The 24,385-nt window shown below is 46.4% G+C and overlaps 1 protein-coding gene across 5 annotated transcripts in view; it reads right to left on the bottom strand.

The window, feature by feature from the left end:
- The window catches only part of LRIG1 (leucine rich repeats and immunoglobulin like domains 1), a 90,988-nt gene that overhangs the window by 7,040 nt on the left and 59,563 nt on the right, over positions 1-24,385 (bottom strand). For all 5 annotated transcript variants that reach the window (XR_009743818.1, XM_061455808.1, XM_061455809.1 and 2 more), the window contains exons 5-14: positions 23,892-24,035; positions 21,542-21,685; positions 20,609-20,752; positions 15,276-15,419; positions 11,708-11,788; positions 6,215-6,286; positions 4,869-4,940; positions 3,047-3,210; positions 1,261-1,581; positions 386-667 (exon numbers count right to left, since the gene is read on the bottom strand). Coding sequence is in view for 4 of the 5 variants with exons in the window: in XM_061455808.1 (XP_061311792.1) it covers positions 386-667; positions 1,261-1,581; positions 3,047-3,210; positions 4,869-4,940; positions 6,215-6,286; positions 11,708-11,788; positions 15,276-15,419; positions 20,609-20,752; positions 21,542-21,685; positions 23,892-24,035 (1,568 nt within the window). In the remaining variant the exon portion in view is untranslated. The remainder of the gene's footprint in view (positions 1-385; positions 668-1,260; positions 1,582-3,046; positions 3,211-4,868; positions 4,941-6,214; positions 6,287-11,707; positions 11,789-15,275; positions 15,420-20,608; positions 20,753-21,541; positions 21,686-23,891; positions 24,036-24,385) is intronic.

Genomic DNA, 24,385 nt, shown 5'->3' with positions numbered 1-24,385 from the left:
GTTAGGTATTTTTCATTAGTTAACTACAACATAAAAGAACAAAACAAGGCCAAACTTAAACAGGGCAAGTTCAGGTTGGATATAAGGAAGAAGTTCTTTACTGTGAGGCTGGTGAGGCACTGGAACAGGTTACCCATCCTTGGTAGTGTTCAAGGCCAGGCTGGACAGAGCCTTGGGCAACACGGTCTAGTGTGAGGCATTCCTGACCATGGCAGGGGGTTGGAACTGGATGATCTTAAGGTCCTTTCCAACCCAAACCATTCCACGATTCAATGCAGAGCGCTGCCTCTTTACCCCTTTGCTATATCTGCAACTGCTGAAGAGGATGAACATCAATCCCTTCCAGTTCCCACTTCCACACCAGTTGGTCTCCTGGAGCACTGACCCAGTACAGTGAGGGTGGCGTTGGCAAGCACAGAGCCTGCAGAGTTCTGTGCCGTGCAGCTGTAGACACCCATGTCTTCTATCTTCACGTCCGTGATGAAGAAGACGTCGTCGTCAGGCATGACGTGCATGCGGCGCTCGCGGGCCGCGGGGAAGTCCGTGCCCCCATCCTTCTGCCAGGCGATCTGCGGCGTGGGGTGTCCTTCGGCCGCGCACTCCAGCCGGGCCGTGGTCCCCGTGCGGCTCGTGATGTCGTGGGGAGTTTTGATAAATGAGGGCAGCACTGATGGAGAGACACAGGACAAAGGGATGAGCAATTCCGTGGGGAAAACACCTGCTTCTGGGCAACGGTTTTCCTTCTTGGCTGTGATAATTACCAATAGGCAAGGGCTGGTTTTACAGTATAGATCTAAACTGCTGGGGGCTACAGCACATAGCTGTCTGCGGTGCCCAAGACCACCACCCCCACCCCCCTCAGGGTCATTAGAGTCGAGATCAAAGCTGCTTTTCTTCTGCCATTAACCTGGAAAGAAACCCCATCATCTCTCCTACAAAGAACTTTCAATCACTACAGCCCCTCTTCTTTGTATCCTTTGGTATCTTCATTTTGCCATTTCATTAGGCAAAGACTCTACCAGAACAGCCAAAGAGAAGCAGCTAAAGCCATTAAGAATGTGCTGAAGTGCTTGGCTGGATGGCAGCCATCACAAGCCCAGCATCTGCTCCTCATGTGGCATTTCTCAGCATCCACTGAGATGCAAACAGCTGTGTGAAGGGGTTAAGAGCTCCACACCATCGGGAATGGACCCTCAGGGTGCGAGAGAATTGTACCAGCTCAGGCTGAGGAATGCAACGAGAAAGCAGCTTCCTACTCACCATTAACAGTGAGTCGGGCCTTGTTGGAGTAGGTAGAGCCAAAGTGGTTGGTGATGATACACTGGTAACGCCCCTCGTGGGCAAAGGTGACGTGGCGGAGGTGCAGGATGGTGGTGTACTCCATCACCTCGCCATCCTTTGCCCGCACGTGGGCAAAGTTCTCGATCTCAGCGTTGTACAGCATCTCGTTGTCTTTCTTCCATGCAAACATCATGGGGGAGCTGCTACTGCTGGCGGCCGAGCAAGTGAATCGGATGTCCTTCCCAAGGACAGCCACTGTTGTCTCGGGCTGGATGATGATCTGTGGCTTGGGGAAGTCATCTGAAAGAACAGAGCACTGTCAAGCATTGACGGTGCAGTCACCATCCCCAGGGGTACTTAAAAGACAGGCAGATGTGGCACTTAGCGACACGGTTTAGTGGCGGACTTGGCAGTGCTGGGTTAACGGTTGGACTCAATGATCGTAAAGGTGTCTTCCAACCCAAACGACTCTGTGATTCCAATCAGCACATACTGTCAAAGCAGAAGCAGCTGTATTTGCCTGTCACCCATCTGGGGTGGAAAGCTTTGCACACTCTGTCTCTGCCCTGAAGATTGTTGGTTTTAGCAAGGTTCCAAGCAGATTCATTTATTAGATTTCTACAAATGGTGTAATTTAATATTTGACTAAAGCTTAATTAAGCAGCCAGGCCTCTGGAAGCAGGAGTACTAGTGCCTGGAGGACTTGGCAGGCGCTGGAGAAGCAAAGCTGTCTTCGCTTTGTGATGTTGCTGTGGCAATGGAGCCTTCACAATCTCTTCTTCCAGATGAACACCACAAGCCTCCCAGACTCGCTCAGACAGAGGCCACCTAAGCAGAGCCCTGCCATTCTGGGATCAAGAGGGATACGGGACAACACCTGGAACAAAGCTTCTGCTCCATGTTCAATGCCAGTCATGCATTCCACTTGGTGTTTTCAAAGGCTCAGTTTTCCTTCATCAAACAGCCATGTGCAGCTCCACCCAGGATCCACCCTGGTTGGCTCCACAGCACACACAGGGTATGGCTCACCAAACCTGGCCTTTATATTCCCCAAAAGCTGGATGCATGAGCAGCAGCACTGTGGCCTCCTCTGATCACTTACACTTCTTTATGAGAGAGGTAGCAGAGGTTTGTGTGTGCTGGGTATTAACTAAAACTGCTTTGGAACCACAGCTCAGGTGCAGAGCCAACTGCAGTGTTTGGGTGGGAGAACAGAAGTAGGTGCTGGTTAGAACTAAAACCAACCATAGGAGAAAAGAAGATTATAATGTCAGCTGTTAGGTTCATGTTAATGCTTTACTGGTCCAAAAAGGAGCTATGATGGAGAGATTCTCCTCCACTTTTTCTAGCCCTTTGTTATCTCCAACAAGGAGAAAATACGAGTGCAGAACACAAAGCCACAGAAGCAGCTCAGAACACTGCAGAGTGCAAAAGTTACAGCTGCAGTCTTGGTAGTATCACACCAAGGGAAACCTCTGTGCAGCCCCATCTGGAACTGGAACAAGCATTAGTCCCTTTTGATTGAATACTCCGGGAGCGCTGTAAGGAATACCCTGATGCAAGCAATGGGCTGTGTGGTTTTGGTGGGAAATAAGTTGTAGCCAGTGACAAATTTCTAAAGTGCAGGCTTGGGCTTGCTTTGATCCCAAGGAATAACAAACCAAAACAGAATCCCTCCTGGAATAACACACCAGTAGGCAAAGAAAATGCTTCCCAAGTGAGTCCTACCCCTGGTACAACCTCAGAACACAGAGGCAGCACTTACCACACACAAAACTTTCTGGCAGGATGGCAAAAATGCTCTTGCTTTTCAGTGACTCAGGATGGGCGCAGGTGGCCACCACAAAGGATTGCAGCTCCTTCTCCACTAACCACTGGGGCAACCATTTCAGCTGGCAATCGCAGAGGAAGCTGTCGCTGTTTATGTGGCTGCAGGGGAACAGAACCAACACAAGCCTGCTGTGAGTCCTCACAGCCTTTTCATGTTAAGACACATTCCTCCCTCCCCTCCCAGCATGGGTGGAAGGAAGAAAAGGACTGGAGGGTTGTCCTCGAGGCACTAATGATGTTAAATGCACACCACATTTAAACAGCATTTCATCTCCGCACGGAGCATCCCATTCCTGCTCTCCAGTGACACTCCCTAGTGCCTTATATTTATTAATCAATTTCCAGAGCGATCCCCAGGAACAGATGAGCAATGCCAGCCCCGGCTGAAGTGAGAGAAACTAAGGCAGGTCATCTACAAAGGAGACACGCAGCAGAGGCACAGGTCAACAGTACTGGTCCCACTTCTCCTATCTAATTACCGCTCATGCTCCTTCTCCACCTCTGAGGTTTGAGCATACTTGGTGAGGACTGAATTCAGGACGTGGTTACTGAACAGTCATACTGAACACAGCAGGATATTAAGAGCACAGTAGAATCCCAGCACTGCGCTGTTAAGAAGATGCAAGTCTCCGATTTGTCTACACGATAACCTCAGGAAATCCTGTAGTCTGAAACTAGCCAGGAAAGGGGAAAGAACTGGACTGGAGAGGGAGGGAACGAGGGAGGGAACAAGGGAACACAGGGATGTGATTCTCCAAAGTTGTTCACTTTGCTCTTCTACAAAGGTGTACAGATGGCATAAACATGATGGCATAAACACTGCTCATAGCTGGGAAAGCTCAGAGAGACCCTTAGTATTTAAGACACCAGTACAATGCATTCTGCATGTATATGCCCATATCTGACACCCTCTCCATGGTATAAAGGTTCCTTCACAATATGTGAGATCCCACAAGTTCTTCTCTAGTAAGATTAATCTTTCACCTCAATTTTGCTTCAAGAGCCACTGCAAAAGATAAGGTGGTTAAACAAACACTGGACATGCAATGTTTGTCTTATTCATTCCCAAGTCACTGGTATTAAATGTCACTGCTAATAGTGACCATCAGATTCCCATTTCCAACATCAGGAAGAAGAATCTGAACCTGCCCAAATACCAAATCAGTGATTTCTTGTTCCACAGCCACTGCACTACTCCAGTGTAGCAATGCACTCATGGTGGATTAAATATTTATGGAGAAGAAGAGAATAGGAAACCAGGCAAGACAGGGAACAGTGTCTGATAACAGTGCAGAGCCCCGGCCTGGAGCCTGGAGCGCAAGCAGCAGCTCTGATAACACATCCATATTTTTACACCAGAAGGCTGGATGACAAGTGCATCCAGTTCAAATGGTGCTTATCACTGAAATGTCAGTGCTGGCTGTGAACCCTAAACACAGGTACAGCAAAGGAGCAGAGGGGCCACTGGGAACTAAATCAGTGGCAGTGTGAGAAGGAGAGATGGCCAACAGGACCAGGGCCGGACTTCCTGAGCGGAGATGAATAATTGCACAGACGCAAACATGCTGGAAGAACCTGTTCAATGATCTGATTTCACTCACTATTAAATGTAAGATGTTCCCGTGACATCTATCTACTCGTGTGTAAAAATACCCTGCAAAGTGGCTAACTCCCCAGTGGAAACAACGTGCTACTTCTCACGTCCAGGGCAAGAAGGATCCTTGCACGTTAATGGTGTGCACAGTGCAGTTACTTACAGCTGCCGCAGGCTCTTCATCTTGGCAAAGGCATCTGCTTGAATGGAGCGGATGGCATTATCCCCGAGGTTCCTGCACGACACAACCAAAGGCAGTGTGAACAAAAGGGGTGCTATGCTTATAGCAAAGGCTCTCCAGATTTAAGCAATGACTCCAGCACCAAGTAATTTAGCAGCTCTCTTAAGGCCATATGCACTTGTAGTTCATAGAAATGGTTTTCCACAAAACACTTCAATATTGAGTATTGCTGAACAATAGACAACCAACAAAAATGATGGGAATGAATCACTAAGTCATTCCATACCCCAGCTTCTCACTACACTTCCTCAGCCTCAGCTACCTCCATCTTCCACAGCTCAGAAATTCCTCAGGCCCCTCGATAACCAAAGATAGTCAGGAATGTCGTATTCCAGGCTAGACCTTCAGCAAACATAAAGAAAGCAAATGCTTGCACTAAACGGCATCTGAAAAGTTATTTGAAAGTGACATTTCTGCTGTGTCTGAAAACCACTGCAATGTTTCCAAAAGAAGGTGTTCTTAAAGGCCTCCCTCACAACCACTGCTGACTGAAAAACTTGTCTTCTGAAAAAGGACAGTGTCAGATTTAGGGCTCAAGTGCAGGACAGACAAGCATTGCTTGCAGAGGAAATCTCAGTAGAGTATTAAAGTAAGGGAACCTTTTATCTGGGAATGTATCCCCCAAGCCAGGCAGCCCTAACCCTTCAGTATGCTCTCAATGGTCATCACATTTCATACCATCAACAGCCAATAAAACATCTAGAGCAATATCACATATACTTTAACTTGGCTTCATTCAGAAAGGAGATTATCCCTGAATTACTGCTGGAGTCATCAGCCTTGGGACACAGGAAAGAAATGACATCCTGGTAGCCAAAATGTGCTTCCTGCAAATCACCGTAACGCAGTTGTGCTGAATGGGAACGTTCAGTGCCTGCACCATAAACAGTCATGTGCGAGAAGTGTCACTGCCAGAGAGCCTAGGGTCAGGAGGGAGTCGGGGCAATGGAGGAGAAGAGGGCTACATCTGCAATTGAGTCTTTTCAGTGCTAACAGCCTACAACGCGCAAGTCAGGGGGATATTTATCCAGGAACAAATCACAAAATTAAGAGCACGCAGATTTGCCATATGTTCTGTAACTTTGTTCCTGGCACAAAAAAAGGCCAAAGTTGAGGCAGACTTATAATGAGAAGGAAGCAGGTGGCCCCCACAAATGGACTGGCTTCTCAGTTTACAAAGACACTATTAAATTGCTAGCAGATCTCTCAAGCAGCTCCTTTTGGCAGACCCCCCTTTCCCAAGCTCTGCGGCATGGTGGGTTACTCACAGGTGCTCCAGGGCCTCCAACCCTGAGAACGCTTTCTTGGCCACGGACTTGATCTTGTTTCCAAACAGAGTTCTGCAGTTTCCAAACATCCAGTGCCAGATAAACAGAAAGAAAATTGGGGGGGGGTGGGGGGCAGAAAAAGAGAAGGGACACAATTAGTGGGGCTTTATCTGATATATGCCCTCAGTGTAAATCCCGGGAAATCTGAACTGCGTAGGGATTAAGAGGGCTGAAGTACACTCGCTTTCCCGCGCCTGAAATTAAACCCTTTTATCTGTATTTGAATTTAATAGTGATGACAGCACAAAAGGGAATGTGCCGTATCATGTAAAAAGGCAGGTTTGCTCCAGTGCTTGGAAACCAGCTTGCTGAGTAACAGAAGGTCCCCTCTATTCTTCGGAGGCTGGCTGCGGACAGGATTAAGTGCAATGACAGTTTAACAAGGTTTTGGTCTCTCCCTGCAACACTTTTCATTTCTGACTTCTTCCCAGATAGTAAAAGAGTGGTAATTTATTCACTGCTGCTTGGCCTGAACGGACATCACACACCAGGGCTGAGGGCTGGCTCTTGGCTGCATGTTTACACAGCAGCTCACTGAAATGACTGCTGACTTCCTTCCTTGGCTTATTATAAATACAATACCAGAGTAATAGAATCATAGAATGGCTTGGGTTGGAAAGGACCTTAAGATCATCAAGATCCAACCCCCTGCCATGGTCAGAGACACCTCACACTAGACCATGTCGCCCAAAGCTCTGTCCAGCCTGGCCTTGAACACCGCCAGGGACGGAGCATTCACCACTTCTTTGGGCAACCCATTCCAGTGCTTCACCACCCTCACAGTAAAGAACTTCTTCCTTATATCTGACCTGATAATACAATATATACAATGATATATACAATAATACAATAAATAATAGCCAAGTGGAAGCCAGAAAGAAGAAAAGTTACTGTACAGAGCTGCAGAGCGTGCTTGCTTGCATCTATGACCAGGGAGCATTCCTCTGAATCAGCACAGTGCTACGCAGCAGCACAAGCGGACTTATCAGCAGGCAAAAGCCAGCTGGAACCATCACAGGCAGCTGCTATCTGCAGAGTAACAGCTCTCTATAAATATTGACCAGTGGTGATTGGCCAAGGGCAGGGGACCCGTGCAAAATGGACAGTGTCCTCACCTGCTTTAATAAAACATCAACCAATGTCATCAATCAGGACATGCTTTTTCTCTAAGGTTTGGCTTTCAGGTGCATGCTTTTATCATCCACATGGTGTCCAGTGCAAGTCACTGCTAACACCTCAGGTTAAAACCTGCACATCTGGTGCTGCATTTGATTTGAGCTTTCCTTCAAAACTTTTCCTTCAATATAGAGTGCAACCTACATCCGCAACCCTAAAAGGCTCTAAAACTATGATGGTGCCTCCACTTGCTACTGGCTGGGATACAAGATGAAGCATGTGCAGCCCTTACATGAGCAAACACGTTTGCAGGAGCTTGTTGGGGCTTTCCACAAAGCACCCTCCAATGTCAGGGTAATTTGGTGTCTCAACACTGGCACCCAGAAAGCCCAAATTCTGTGTGGATGAAGCAGTGGATGCCACAATGGGTAGAAAGGAAAACTAGGGCTTATCACACCATAGGACAGTGAGGACTGAGACTGTTTCACAGTCTGTCCTTGCAGCCTCTTGCCTCTGGAGGGAATTTGGGTGCCTGCCACTGGGCATCACTATGACCCTGAGCAGGTCCTCACAAAACCAATCACACTGATGATGGTATCATCAGATGAGCCACCACTCTAATGACTGAGTAGACAGAAAACTCCCATCTCCACACAAAAGGTCTATAGCCCCAGAATCACTAATGTTATACATCTAGAGCAAAACACAACCAAAAGCTTTGGCTTCAGCCAAAGCCATGTCCCAGCCTCTATGGTGAGGCACACTTGAAGCTCTCTCCTACAGGCAGAATCCTATTTACTGCATCAGAGTGTTTGGCTTTTTGGTTCGGATGAAATATCCTAAGCACCAAAAGGCTGTATGTAATCATGTGTGTACCATCATTTGCTAAAAATGATGTAGTATTAATGAAGGCTTTGAAATATCCATTAAAATGATTAATATAGTAAATAATTTACTATATGCAAACGCTGGGTGGTGCCTGCATCCATACACACTAATTTCTGGAGCCATATTCCTAAATGAGGGTGTCATGCTGAGCCTGGGTTTGGTAACTGGGGATTTCTATTTCTTGTTTACGGTGGGTTCCTGAGTTTGAAAATCAGAGATACCAATTATATCTGTCCATTTATCCATGCAGAGATAAGCAGGATGTCTGCGGATGTGACTACACAATGTATACACCACTTGTATACAAGGTGCGTACAGTTTGATGGCTCCATGCATGAGAAATACACAAGACACTGTTAACAAAGCCATGCCCCAGCGAACTCATTAAAATCATGACACCTTTCAAATTTCAACTAACCACTTCTCCCACTCTGGAATGGTTTGAACCCAGCGGCCCCCTTCAAAGGGCTGTGGCTGGCTGGAATGCAAAGGCAGTGGTATGCAGCTCCACAATTAGCCTGCTGCAGCCCAGGAACGCTCCTCTGCTGTGGGCAGAGCTGGGCACAAGCCTGCTCTCCCAGTGACTGCATAAGTGTAATTACATGCTAGGCACGCAGCAGTTCATTAGAAAGCAGCATTTTCTCCTCCAGCCAGTTTTGCACCTGCAGGAAGAGCTCAGGCACTGAGTAAGCCATCAACAAACCGGCTACATTTAGCAGCTTGAAGCATTAGGGAACCTGTCCTTCCCTGGCGATTCCACTGCTGCTTTTTCTGCTTCGGTGCCTCCCAACTCCCTCTTTCTTGAAGCAACATTTTAATTTAGCTGTGCTCTCCATCCTGGGGAGCTTCATATATAATGCAGGGAAGGCTGAAGTGACCGGCCTCCCCACCTCTCAGTTTAACACCTTCATTTCAGCCAACAGCCCTCTCTGCACTAAATCCTTTCAGAGGCTAATCTGTGCCATATCAAAGGGGAACGGCTTTTAAGGCAATCTCCACAGAGCTGAGGTGATTATTAATTCATTGGAAGGTCTCCTCTGAAGTGCCCATTTATTTTCTCTGTGCTAATGCTAATGCTAAAGGTGGCTGACAGTTTAAACAGGGGCCCTAAATCACACAGTGAAATGTTTGCTGTAAAGGCTGGTATTTACCAGCAAGAAGGATATTCACTTCAGCCTTAAGAGTTTGGGATTTACATGCAGATGAGCTAAACTAGACCTGAGCAGATCCCTTCAAAAGTGACTACTCTCAAGTGTCCCCAAAACTCAAGTGTCCCCAGAACACCTCAAGAAATACAATGAAGTAATTCTCGTATTCTAAGGGTTTTTCTAGCCTTACACTCTGCCTGATAATGAACAATCCCAGCACCCTGTCTGGCCCACAGCAGGTTTGCTGTGTTAGATAATCAAACCAACTAAATGATCTTAAGGTCCTTTCCAGCCCTAACTATTCTATGATTCACTCCTGTCTGCTCAAGACCAACCTGATCCACACGCTCTTCCAAGCTATGAAATCTGCTGCTACCGCCCCCACAAACCATGTCCTTCCCTGTGCCCAGCCAGACTCGGGACTGACTGAACATGTATGTGCAACGAAGGACAGGAAACACGAATAAAGATGCAAACCCAACTTCTTTAGACTTGATCAAGCCCTTAGTGCATCCTTTGCTACCAGCAGAGAAAACCTGCCCTCTCTGGAGCTGTACCTTGTTCCAGATGACAAACATTGATCATATCAAGCCACGGCTGTTTCACTGGGGAGCTCCAGCTTCTGCCCAGAGCTCCAAGCACACAACCTGCACAACCCCGTGGCTGCCCCTGCTCCTTTCCTTCCTCCTCCTGCTCCTTGCAGTACCTCCTGGCCCCTGCCTGACCCCCGCAACAGCTCATCAGTGCTCACTGCTCAGGGTTGCTGAGTCAATCCTTTTGCTGAGCTCTTTCCCCCAGTGTTCTCTCCTCTGGCTTTTTCACCTCTCCCCTATTATCTGCACCAGCATTTCTAACACATCTCAGTGGCTTGGGATCGCCACTTTTGCTCCCATGTCAGTGCCACATTGAAGGGATGCCCTACAGTGCACGTCCCACCAGGAGAGCTCTGTCTATCTGCTCCTTTCTTCTACCTTCTTTCCTTGCCAAATCAGCACTACAGGCTCACAATCTTATAGCCTGCAAATCCCTCTGGGAGCCTGTGCTCCCACTACCCTTCTAGCTACTCACATGGCTTCACTGCCTTCTTCAAACCAGAAACTTCAGCAACAGCCGCCAAGGATTCTCCTACCCAACACATCTGCTCCTCTGCCTTTTTTCCAGCAACTCGTGGGAAGATTTCCCAACTCCACGTGCACAGCAATTCCTACTGGCCTCTTGCTCTCCCGCAATTCTTTTACTTCCTTGCCTGACTCTCCATGCCCAAAGTCCTCTGCCTTCTGCCTCACTTGCAGCTACAACTTAGCTCCCCTCTCCTTGGATCCAGGCACTCCCCTCAGCAATGATCAAATGCCACCTATGTCTGTGACTCCAAATTCCCCAGGAATTCTGGCCTGGCTCTTCCCACTCCCCCAGGAGTCTCTAATGAGAGCATGACAATATACCGCCTGCCAGGATTCATTCTAGCCATCTGCTATCCATCGAGGTACTTTTACTGCACCTCTGGCTGTGCCATCTCGGCATCAGAGACAGCGTGATAGGGGGGTGCTGAGAACTTAAACAAAAGCAAGAGGTAATGATTAGAGACTCTTGATTTGTCACAAGCCATCAGAGACTTCTCTGACAGGGCTGATTTACAGAGCTGATTTCAAATGGAACACGAACAAGTACAGAGCAATGTGAAAATACTTGCGAAAGCCAAGCGAGCTATAAACATTTGCAAGGCGCATGCTTGCCTTAGGTTTCTTTTTATCTCTATAAGAGCCTGTGCCCCATGGTGCCTTTTATTGTCGCTGCACATGGAAGCAAGCCCAAAAGATCACTCTCAGAGTATCCCACAGAAATGAATCCTGTTTCAATCCTCTGTTGTAACAGGAAGTGGGGTGATTTTTCTCTTCTGTTTATTGTTACTTGCTGCATCAATCAGTGCTTCGCTGAAGACTGCGAGGGGTCTTTTCTGTTGCTGTTTAGTTTTAGAAGGAACAGTTGTGCTGAATCTGACAGATGAAAACAACTTAAGATTCTCTCTCCTGTGTCTCTGAACTACAGTATGTGGCACTGGCTGTTCACTGCTTTAAAAGGACTATAATGGCTTCGTATCTGGTTAGAAACACAAGTGCTTGATAACCACATCTGCACTCTTGCAGAGAGCCTGCAAAATTACTACAGCTCAGATTTTCTGATGGGTTTTATCTTGTTCCAAAGGGATGAGGGCTGCATCGGAGGGGAGAGGCCCACACACAACACAACTGCTTTGCACAACTTCAAACCCAGGGATACTCACAGCTTGCTCAGGTTTTCTAGGCCTGTAAAGGCTCCGTTGGTATCTTCTATTGTGCCCGAGATGTCGTTGTGGTCCAGTTCCCTGGGGAGAGGACAAGAGAGAGCTCATCATCAATGTCTCAGTCCTAGGCTCACCAGTTAAAACAAAAGGAAGAAAGATTGAGAATGCTACAATAAAGAGCTTCCCTTTTCCTCCTGTCAGTTACCAGAAAAAGCAGAGTCCTGCAGTAAAGCAGCACTAACCACTTGTCCTGCACTGATCCATGCTGAGATGGTGCATTCCAAAGAGAGTTTTGGCTTTTTCCTAGCTAAACCCCTGTTTTCTGAGACAGCAGCAGCGGCACATAGCTGCTTTTTAACAAGTAGGGTTCAGTTCTTTTCTGATTCTGTGCATTCGAACAGAAGGAGGAAAGAATATACAAAGTCCCCAAAACTAAACGAAACAGCTGTATTTAAACATTACTATCATGAATTGAGATAATTTTGGCTATTCCAATGTGTTGGTTTATAGAGGAAGATGATTTGGTGTATTTTCTATATGAAGCTGCATTTTTTTCTGGCAATGAACTTGAAGGCTCAACAAGGGAAAGCACCATCACCCCACACACACACACATTTCCCCCCCCCCCCTCCCCCCCCGAATCCAACTCTCTGTATAACCACTTTAAACAAAAAAGAAAGAGTAAGAATTCCTTTTTCAGAATGAGCTTCTTTTGGCTTTCAAATTGACCATCAATTACACGAGTCAAAGAGGTCTGAAGAAAAACAAGCACCCAGAACAAACACAGAGATCCACAAAAGCTGTTTAAACAGTCTAAAAATCCTTCCCTCCCAGCTTTAATTCCAGCAAGCAATGAACACCCAGCAACACAGACAGAAATTCATCATTTCTAGTGTGAAGTACAAAGAAAGGAAGAAAAAATAAATAGGCTTTGTTGGTTTTGTTACATCACTCGGATTGAAAACCCAGCAAAACCCCACAATAAAAGTAAACTTCACCACCCAGATAACCCCCGTGAACCCTCAGCTACTCCTTTTGCACCTTTTGAAGATCATTATCAGAACATTTCCAGTTTAAAATAAGAAGATCAAAAAAGAAGAAACAAACCCCCTGCATTTTGCACCATGCCAGACATAGGCATCATAGAGCAGCTTCTGGGCTGTGCAGCACCAATACAGAGTAACCCACAGGAGAATAGAAAAGGAAGAACTCCCCCAGTTTCACCATTGGTAGAGATGGGGCTCAGATTCCTGCTCTCCGTACCTAAGCTACTGCAGACTCTGCTTGTTTCCCAGCTTTGGTGTGAGAACTAAAGATGTGAAAGGAGATGGCCAAAAGCCACAATTCCTGCATCTCAGCTAGCTTCAGCATGAGACCCGACTCTCATGTCCCTGGGGAACCCTGGTCTCACTGTGGATGTCAGGGTGATCTATGCCAAAGGAATGGATAAAACTCGACATCCCCATGGGGTATGGGTGCACATAATGCTGTGGTGGCCTAAGAGACAAGTCCAAGAGAGACTCTTTGATGTGCTGACATTTTCAGCACCATCCGAGCGGGGCAGGAGCAAATGCATCTTCCTGGAGCTAAGTTTCTGTATTTCCCCTGTGGTTGCCAAGCCAATGACTGTTGTTCTGTTTGGTTTACAGGGGCAAATCCCTTCTCAGACTTTTCTCCTCTTCAGTTCCACCACGGGCTACTGGTCTTTGGGCCAACAAACCCTTTCCCATGGCAGAAACAGACAAGTGGGAACAGGCTGTAGAAGCTCCCTGACACACACTTTTATTAATTGACTACCACACATTGTCTTTTCTTGAGAAAGGAAAAGAAAATAGGACTGCTTGTTCATCCAGAGGCAACTCAAAGGTTTAGTGCTCGAAAGGAGGAATAAAAACCTTTTTAACAAATGAGTGAAAATAGAGAGAAGAGAAAAAAGAGTGGGGTATTTTGGCCTGGTTCTCTTTGTATTCAAACTCCTCTCCCAGCCCTGTTGCCAATTTCCTATTCTTTCTGGCTGGCTGAGCTTGAATGCTCGCAGCCTTGTTAATCATTGTGCTGCAAGGTCTCCGGGCCTGACCTCTATTTGAATAGCTCCACATTTCAGCAGTTTCACACCCACCAAAGGCTCCCCAACAATAGCCCATAATTAAAGCATGCTCGGGTCTTTTTCACCAGGTGCAGGACCCAATAGGCCTTTCTCTTTATTAAATTAGAGCTCACTCACACACTCCCCTCCTCTCCGCCTCCCCCCTCTGCCCTAGACATGAAAGAGTCTCCACATTCACTGCAGAGCAAAGAGAACTACCAGCTCCCCTTCCCCTCCATTTTTCTTTGGAAACCTTTAGTTCCGGTCTTGACAGCTGTCTCAGAGAGCTCCCTTTCTGAATGCCCAGTGCCTGAAAGGCTTTGGCTTCAGTTTAAGAAAAGGGGGGGAATAAAAAGCGAACAAAACCCAAACTCACTTTCCAGTCACTTCCTTCACTGTGAACTTCAATAAAGGAAAAGAGTAAGATGCAAAATGTACTGCAAAGAGGGGAGACCTCTCTGTTCCCATTTCTTTTTAATCACTCAGGCCACAATGGGCTTCTGAAAAGGAACAGAAGTATTGGGGTTTCTTTTCTCTTTTGAAGAAAGAATTGAATCAGGCTGAACTCAACCAGCCTGGGAGCGCGGAGGGTGCTGTAACGCAGACTGTGAGAACTTTGAGGTGTGCCAGTTGAAGGGGCTGAGCTCACAGCCCCTGCAGGACAGCAGCCATCAGCTCAGCAGCTACAAATAAGGGGGAATGAGGCAACACAGCTGCAGGAATGGACAATTATTAGTATCGGACTCCCCATCTTCTGATGTTTCTAAGGCAAGCCCAGATCTTCTTCAATCTACTGTTGGGTTTAACGGTGTGTAACAGTACAGTTCTACAGCTGCCATACCAGAGGAGGTCAGACTGATCTAATGGTCTCTACTAGCCCAAGTATCTCAGAAGCTGGTATCCAGACAAGCAAGCTCCTTTCCAAGTATTACTTTGTGTCAATGACTTTAAAAGTCTCTAGGCAATGGCCACAGCCACCGATGGATGGATCATCTGGCAATTCAGTATTAGGGCACATGAAACTTTTCTTCTGATATCATGGAGACTACCTTTTTGTTGTTCAGGGGTTACCATGAAAATCAGATCCACAGAACATTTCATGACCCAAGTGAGCCCAATTCTGCACCAAAGAGAAAGAAAGACAGAAAGATTACTCTCATGGTACCTGCAACAGCTTCTTGCTCCCTTGGTTGAAAAGACTGCTCTGTCAGTGGTAGAAATCATTCCCTATTCCTCCTGAGCACAGAATGACCCAACCATAGAAATGGTCCATAGAAATGGTCCATTTCTATGAATTTGATGAAGTTCAATTAAATAGCAAGAGAAATGCCACTGTCAGCTGAAGGTTTGAAACCTCAGGGGGTTTTGCTCAGTTGGGCTAGATTCCGTCTCACGGGCACCCAAAGCAATTGCAAAGCAGAACAGTTTGGAAGAACGTGAACTGTGGAGGAAAGGTATGTGTTAGCTGACAGAGTGACTTACAGGACACGCAGGTTTTTGAGTCCCTTGAAAGCACCTTCAGCAATGTGATTGATGGAATTATGGCTCAGTCGTAGCACATGCAGCCCCCCAAGGTCTGCCAAGCTTCCCTCATCCAGCCTGGTGAGGTTGTTGTAAGAGAGTATTCTGAGGGGAAAAAAACAACAACAGCCCTTGTCAATCCAACCGGTATTTGCCAAACTCCTGCACCAAGCAATGCCTGCCTCCCACAGCCACCTTACAGGAGGCAATATGTACTGAGTGAATACATAACAGCTTGATTAGGAAATACAGAATCACAGAATCACAGAATAGTTAGGGTTGGGAAGGACCTTAAGATCATCTAGTTCCAACCCCCCTGCCATAGGCAGTGACACCTCACATTAACCATCTCACCCAAGGCTCTGTCCATCCCTGCCTTGAACACCAGGAGGAATGAAGCATTCACAACTTCCCTGGGCAACCCATTCCAGTGCCTCACCGCCCTCACAGTAAAGAACTTCCTCCTTGTATCCAATCTTAACTTCCCCTGTATAGGTTTTAACCCATTGCCCCTTGTCCTATCACTACAGTCCCTAATGAAGAGTCCCTCCCCAGCATCCCTACAGCCCCCCATCAGATACATGGCTGCAGTCTGCAAATATTCCCACAAGATATCTGTGGGGCAGCTTGGATAACCATATGGGAAGAGGGGGCATTTCGTGGCCAGCTATAGGGAAGTCTTCTACACAGGCAATAGAGGCTCCTCCAGCAGCAAATGAGAGCAATAACCTAATGCACGTGCTGTCAGGTATAGCAGGGACAAGCTACTATTATGGTTAGGTTCATGTCTAGGTGCACCACCCCTTCTCAGACCCCAAGTGGATAAGTAACACTCGACATCAGTCCTGGTTATGCTCAATCCTCACTCCCATTTGGACTCCCTCTGAGGCTGACAGGAAAAAGCCCCCCCATGCCCTGCGAGATGCAGAGTGACGTCAAACAGATGCACTCTGAAGTTCACACGGGCTTTTGGCAGGGCCCAGGACTTCTGCATTCAGGAGGTGCCTTATCGTTCTGCACTTGTGGACAGCAAGTCCTGGGCGCCTGCGTGTGGGTGTCCCCACAGCCTGCTCCACCCCAGGCAAGAACCAAAAGCTTTTCACCACAAGGCAATTGAATGCTCCCTTTCATGCGAAGGAAAAGAGGCACCCCTTGTAAACCAGCCACCTTCCCTCATGCTCCCCTTTGTCAAGGAGCGGACGGCCTGCTTGAAATCATCTTCACTTACGAGTGACTCATACTGGAGGGTTGGTTTTGTTCCTGCTTTCCATCCCTTCCCCTTGTCTGGATTATCTCTGGGTTTTGGAGATTATTTAAATGCTTACTCCTGTTGTAGTTTGGCAACTGGTGGGAATAAAGCTGGTTTCCTCTTGTAGCCAGGGTGCAGATGAGGCTTCTTGAGATTGACACAGAGGGCAGGCCCTAGGAAGCTAAAACCCACGGCAGACACCTCACACACTATGCAACCATCTTCTATGCAAGCAGTACAGCTGCAGCACTGGCGACAGTGAAGGCCAGCATGGCTCATCAAATGGGGCACCAGCAGGCAGTCACTGGTCAGTGATCTTCAGCCTGAAGCATTCACCCACAGCTCCCTGCTGCAAGTATATTCCTCCTGATCTCTGGATGTCACTGCAGCTGGGTAAGCCCTGCAGGGCTGCTGGCAGATGAGTGTGACCAGCAACAGCCTTACCTTTAAGTTGCCTGCATACTGAAGGTATAAAAAGTGGCATTCAATTACCTGCTGCTACTCACATTTTCTCAAGCTTCCCTCTTTACAAAGGGCAGCTGCATTGGATTTTTTCTCTCAGTCACCTGAGAGGACAAGTTACTTCAGAAGATGTGAGGATCTGGGCTGCTAACCTTCAGAAAGTGGAGTTATGCAGCTTTGAACAAGCACTGAAATCCCTCATTGTACAGGCAACACGAAAAAAAGCCTCAACTGAATTCCAGACCTCCGAATTCCTCTTCTAGTACCACATGTTAACAAGGCCGCTTAAAAAAGGGTCTATGGCTGGTGTGAAAGTCAGTGCAAAGCCAGAAGCTAAGTCAAAACAGACAATCTGAGCACTGACAGTCATTTACCTGGGAAATGAGCTGCCTGTCTTTTAGCTGGGTGAGTGAGCAGAGGACAAGCTTCAAAATCATCACTGATTAATGAACTTGCAGAAGCTATGGGACAAATACTTTCATTCCTAAAGAAGCTGCAGCGTTAGCTATGAGGAACTGGCATCTGGTCAAAATTACATCCTCACCTGCGATGAAACAATTTTGCTTAAATAAAAAAGTGTTCAAAAGGAATCCTAAGCCTGGCTGAAGTAAAAATAGTTGCTTTTGATTCTACACAGAAGAGCTCCTGCCACAACTGATGAAGGCATGTTCCCCTCTGTTCATTCTGACAGCACCTCAAGAAGGATGGATGGACAGCAGCAGTATGTAGAGGGCTCTCTCAATGACTGCAACCAGATGGAAGGTTTCAGGAGCTAACACACCTGACAGTGGCTCCCTTCAACATGGAAGGGTTCTGCTTCCTGCCATGGGACAGTTTGTATGTTTCCCTCCTCAGCAGTTTGGACTATCTGGGTTGAGAAGTGAGTGCTGCTTCCCCTACCTCATCATCTCTCTAGCAGTGAGAAATCATGGGAACAAACAAGTGGGAACGTTTGCCTTCACAGCCCTTTTGGCCTGGTGAGGAAGCAGGATGGCAGCACACGGAGCAGCATGCCAAAACTGGAACATAAAGGAGTTCACCTTTTCTCAAATAGAAACCTATTGTGCAGCTGGAGCTCCTGCTGCCAGGCAGTTCTGGACCAGGCACATCTAACACATTTCATCCCCATTGACCGAACTGTAAATATAAAGTGAAAAGAAAGACCCAGCAGCCAAGACATCATTTACCTCTGATGAAATCCTATGCTCCCACTGTGGATTTTTCCATGATGTTGATGCCCTAGCACCTGACTGGTGAATACAATCAGCCTTTTATCCTGCCCTTAGCAAGGCAAAACCTCTCTTTCCTTGTAAGCTTTTACATCAGACCAGAGCCTTGGGGTCACATTTTCTCCCAGCATCTGAAGGAGATACAACTCTTCCTTCAGATGATCACCTCCTTCCTTAGCACAGATAAGCAAGGGTCTGGCCACCTCTCTTTGAACTTTGAAGTTCATTACCTGTACAATCAAAGAGTGTTTTCTGGTAACTGAACCCAGTAGAGCCTTAGTAATAGTGAAGGTGAGCAAGGATCTTTTAAGAGGGAACAAAATGTACACATTCATAGACTTGAACAGAGACAGCCTAGATCTATCTAGTCCTTCCTTTCCTCACCCTTCAATTTCAGAGCAGACCTCTCCTACAAGTGTTCCCTGGCTGTGGGAGTTTCAGTTAAGAGTATCTGATGCCTCCCTGCAGCAGCTTTACCCTAAAGGCAACACCTGCAAGAGCCTGTACTATTTTGCAGGGATCTGTGCTAACACCTACCTAATCACCTTCCCAATCTCAGCCCATGTCGTCTCTGGCCTCACACTCCAGCACAATCCTGTTTGTCAGGCTGAACATGCCCCCGTGGCTCCTACCACCTCACACCACCAGGCATTTTCCACATCTACCCTATCCTGCACCAGGCCAAGTGAGTGCTACACTGGGTTTCTGCAGATAAGCCAGGACTGCTCACTGTTAGCACTGCTTGTTGGTAAATGATCCCAATCCATACCTAACAAATACAGAATGTCAGCAAGACAGTCAACCTCTAACCTAAACCTTGAAGGTTTGCAAAGACAGTGTCAGGTAGTAAAGACAAGCATGGTTCTCTCTAAACAGCTCTGACATAAGCTCTGCAAGATGCAGATGGGACTTACCCATCCCATCTGAACCTAGGCTGAAATAAGGCTTCAACACAGACACCAGATAGGAGGTGCCCAAGAAAGCTCCCATAGCTATGCTGCTAACACAGTAGTCACCTGAATTTGGTATTCCAGGGATACAACTGCAAGTGCCTTATGAAGGAAGATTCTCCCTTTATGATGCTTTAGATTCAAGCAGACCACAGGCATAGTGCTGACTCTGATCTGCTGCCTTTAGGATTTCTCTATTGACGCTGCCCTAACCTAGTAAAACATCACTTGAGGATCTGCATGTGAAGGAACAGTTCTCCCTTGTCTACAACACCGTGCCAAGTAAAGGAGCCCTTTAGGCACAGGCAGTTTCACAGCAATTTGGAAAATTAGGCAATTAAACAAGCACATGAGTATTTAACTAAAGGGAAAAAAAATTACTTTCTTGTGCCCCAAAAAATCACCTGCCTGGCTAACAAATGAATTCTACAGCTTCTACGCTTAGAGGAATGACATGTGCCATGTCCACCTATCTCTGAATCCACATCCCAAAAGATTAGGGACTCCCAGCTGGGTAGGCTGATACCGACCAGCCTTCAAGTGTGAGTCCGGACCAAGGCCTCTGAAAGCAGGAAGCTGTTTTACTGTACTGCTTTTTGGTGGATAGGACAACCCCTAACAATGTTTAACAAGAGATTTCCGAGCACCAAGCAGAATGAATTGCAGTTCAGCTAACCACATGTGTCAAGTTCTCCAAAGAAAAAAGTGAATCTTTCCACAGGCCCACCAAGGGGATGACAGCTACTTCTGTAAATACTGCAAGCATCCATGTGTGCCTCTTCAAAAAGGCATTAAGCAGTGCCACAGACCCAAAAGACACCCTTGCTGTGCTGTCCTCAGCAGCGAGGCTTTCTTTCATTTATCAAAGAGACTGTATTCACAGCTGGAAATCTCAGGAGAGCAAAGTCAATGGATTTACTTTTCAACAACTGAGCCTTACAGGAAGGGTAAAGTGTAAACAGGAGAAACAAGGAGAACTGCCTTAAAGGGCCAAACCTCTGCTGGTTAAAACCATGATTGCTCTTTGTAAATACAGAGGATAAAGCAAAGCTTCCTTCAGGCTGTGTCGTCATTATATGGCAGGCTGTGCATGTCTTGTAACTAGCTAGTTAGAAAGTGTTGGCAAGCTGCAGCTCACAAGCTCTCCAGGTCCTTTGGCACTGTATACTTTTAGTGGGTTCTAATCTTTGTTGCCGGTGCAAACCTATTTTAATCAGGTCCTCTGAAGGTCAGAGTACCATGAACAGTAAGGGCATCACTTAACAGGCCGCAGCTCCTGCATTTCTACAGGTTGATACTGTGAGAGCTGTAAGCCATATGATTGGGAAAAATCCTGTTTCCCCTTTCCTACCTATGTTACATTAGCATCAAACTCTGCCCAGCCAACAACAGAAACCATCTTACAGCTCGTGCAGCTTCTGACAGAAGCTCCATCCATCAGGGTTGATGCGGGATATGGAATTGTTACTGAGGTGAAGCTGGTGCAGAGATGAAAGGCCATAGAGAGAGCCACTGTTTACTTCTGTCAGGCTGTTATACTCCAGGTGGCTGTGGAGACAAAAACCACAAGGAATTGACACGTAAGCACTGGCCAAATACTGAACAATTTCCAACAAGAACTGGAATTTTAGCTATTCCCACGCACCTTTCTACAAATCCATGTGGATATATGCATGTGTAAGCAACTCTTGTGCAAGTGAAGAATAGAAATTTAAGGAAAACACAAAGAAAACGCCCAGAATGAGCTGGGGCTGCAGAGGTATGTTCCACTGCAAGTAAACTGTGCTTGAAGCATCCCATTCAAGTTAGTGTTTGCGGAGCCTCAGTTGTGTGACAGCAGCATCCAGAAACATGCTGCCTTGATCACTTGTGACCACACAAACACACTTGAAAGTAACTCATGTTGGAAGTTTCAAGCATTTCTCTGCAATGACTGTTCAATTTATTCTCTCATATGGAAAGAACACATCGCTGAGATAGGCCAGCTTGGTTTGTGGGTATCCCAAGAGGCAGAATAATCAGGTCTGCAACACAGAGTTTCCATGTACCACTCCAAATTCGCAGAAGCCACGTGAACTTTTATTTAGAGACCAGTTGAGATCCTACTGAATGTTCAAAGCAAAGAAATACTGCCACAGCTTGAAAAACAGGACTCCTTTACTGAACCTGGTAAAGCAATGAGCTTCAGTAAAATGGGGATTAATGAAACAGAAGCTGCTGTCAGAGCTCTGTGCATGCAGGACACAGAAAGAAGCACAAATGTTCTCTGATAAGTGAAGGACATGATAAGAGAAATCTAGGCTGCTTAAGGGAAAAAAGCCCATTTCCCCCACTTACAGAACTTGCATCTTGGCTAGACCCCAGAAAGCCCCATCAGTCAACTTGCTTATGTTGTTGCGCTGGAGTTTCAGGACTTCCAAGCTGTCCAGTCCCTGGAACGTCAGGCCTTCGATCAGGCGGATGCGATTCCGGTTCAGCTCCCTAAAATCACCAGGGCCATAAAAGTTTATTAAATCCCAGTTCTTTGTCACAAAAGCATTTGTGCAGCATACAATGGGGACAGCAATGCCAACAGCTCCTCTGTCAGCAGTTCCCAGGAGACAGCAGAAGCACACAGGAAACTTTCAATTCCAGAGCTAGGCAGGGAAGTCAGCTGGGTGTGATCCCTTAAACAAACTTGCCCTGGGACAGACTTGCACTATACAGAAATCACACAGTGCAGCAATCCCTCTTCATCCCTCCTCTCTCTGCATTTCTTTTAAGCCATTTATCCTTTTCATCAATGAAAAGGATGAATTCACTTCATCTTCTCTCAGGCAGAGACACCATTAGAAGCACATAGTTAAACATCAGCATTATTTTCCTTACAACACATGGGACTTCTAATTGCCCAGTTAAAAACGTGCTCTGAAACAAGCGGGTGCCCTGAGAACTGTGAGCCCAAGAGGAAATGTTATGGCTAAGTTTGAAAGGAAAGCTTTCAGTTCCCCTGAAAGATTTCATGTTCTTCCTATTATAAGACACTAATAAAGAGTGAAACAAGTCGTTTCCAATAATAAGGCAGCCTCAGTATTTTGTATATACAAAGACCTCCAATTTGGTTCATTAAATTTCATTTCTTTCCTCCCTGGGTGAGGATGGGGTCCTAAATTTTGGGAATACCTTTTGCCTGAATAGCACTGTGAACATCTTCACAACACCTCTACCAACTATATCAAAGAATCCTATGGACTGCTAGACCCAGACAGACCAGTTCCCTAAATTCAGAGGAAAACTTAACACAATGCACTAAAAGCCGAAGACAGAGCTTTTAAACCAGATACCTTTCTGCACATACAAGATTAACCTAAGGGTGGTTCCCTCTTCAGTGTTTATGTGGAAGAAAACAGTGGAGGTTACAACATCAGAACTTGTATTGGAAAAGATGAGGAAGCTGTAGAAACTTTAAGCTTGCTTCGTAACTGCCTAAACAAACAATGTTGAACTTGCACTCAAGTGTAATTAAAGTCAAGCGATTAAAATCTTACAGGCCTAAAGACTCTTGCCTTACTGCACTTCCTAGGCTATAGCAAAATATGCTTTGCCAGGAAACGTGAATTCTACAACACACCAAGTCTGTATAGCTTGCATTTCATTCATGTTTTAGGGTTAAACAACAAGCTGTGAGGCTGTCTTTAAGAATGCCAATTACTCCAACTTTCAGTGAAAACTATGATCCTAAACAGATTGAGTTGACTCTCATTTTGCACAGGATGCAGAGGGTTACAAGCTCTCAGTCAATGGACAGTAACTTCTAACTGAGAGGCAACAGACTTTAAGATGCATTTGCTACTGCGTCACACTGTGCAGTCCCAAACTAGCTATAAATCTTACATATATGCAAGCATAAATGCACACTCATTCCTTAGGCATGCCTTGACTTAAGGATTTGTCTTTCAATCAAGAGGTTGCCATTTAGAGGCGTGAGTTCCAGCAGCTTTTGTGGACTTTGTTAACAGAGAGAGGTTGACCTGTTCCCTATCAAATCTGAAGGATAAACTGCAACATGCCTCAGGCTGGGCCTGTTTCTCCACCAGGAGCAGAAGGGGAAAGTTAAACCCGTTAGTGCTATTTTACACATAAAGCATATTTATAGCTGCAGATGTCTATGCATCCCCACGCAGCTCCTGCCATATGGACCACAGGCCATATGGACCAACAACAATGCGTGTGTTAACTCATCTAAAGTGCTATTTTCTCTGCCCAAATATATCACAGTTTAACAACCCTCCATCACTGATTTTTTACCACCACATAAAGATATGTGTGGTCTTAAACTAACACAGTAGCTGAGCTCTGTCACTTGCAATACAAACATCTTCCAAACCTCTCTTGTGCCACAGACACCAGCAGCTTTCAAGGGAATGGGTTTGTCTTGCACTGTTAAGTGCACAAGATGCTGATGTCTGCTGCAGCACACCTCCCTTCATAACAGATCAGAACAGCCTGAAAAGGCAATATTTACAAGACAAAAAGGACCCTCTCCTAACGTGTTGCACTAGGTGCTGGCAGAGGACTACTGCATAGTGTATTCTAAGTTTTATAGATAGCAGGTGAGGAAGGGTGACATTTGCTGTGTATATCCTCAGGGATATTTTCTCTCCATAAAGTGTGTCTGAGCTTAATTACAGTGGGCATTTCTACTCACAGTTGTATTAGCCTGGGTAGCCTGAATGCCTTGACAGGAAGCTGAGTGATCCTGTTTTTACTCAGACGAAGTGTTAGCAGGGACCGTGACAGACTATCAAAAGCACCAGGCTCCAGGGTGCTGATTCTGTTGCTCCCCAGGTACCTGCAATAAATCACAGCAGAAAAATGAACAGTTCAGTCAGAAATCTTTTATCAGCATTTCACTGGTCTCCAGACAGGCTGGTGAAATCACAGAGACAGCTCTGGATCACTTGGATTTCTGGCTGCACAAAGAGCACAGTGCCCTTCCCATGTGTCAGAGAAGTGCTATGCACTTCCCAAGAGCTCCTTGATATCCTCTTATTTCAGCAAGGCAATCCGGAGTGGAAGCCAGAAACTGGAGAATATTCCAGTGCAGGATGGCTCTATTCATTCCGCATTTTCTCCACCGCATCTGCCCCAGGGCTCTTTCTTACTTAGCCTTAGCCACAGAGGCTGCTTTTACAGGACAAC

The sequence above is a fragment of the Pezoporus flaviventris genome, unplaced genomic scaffold (genome assembly GCF_033815535.1).
Source record: "Pezoporus flaviventris isolate CSIRO_AGI_PZ_B2104156 unplaced genomic scaffold, CSIRO_AGI_Pfla_v1 ptg000021l, whole genome shotgun sequence".
NCBI classification, from domain to species: domain Eukaryota; kingdom Metazoa; phylum Chordata; class Aves; order Psittaciformes; family Psittacidae; genus Pezoporus; species Pezoporus flaviventris.
Note: the sequence above shows the minus strand (reverse complement) of the source record. Positions and strands in the feature narration are given on the sequence as shown.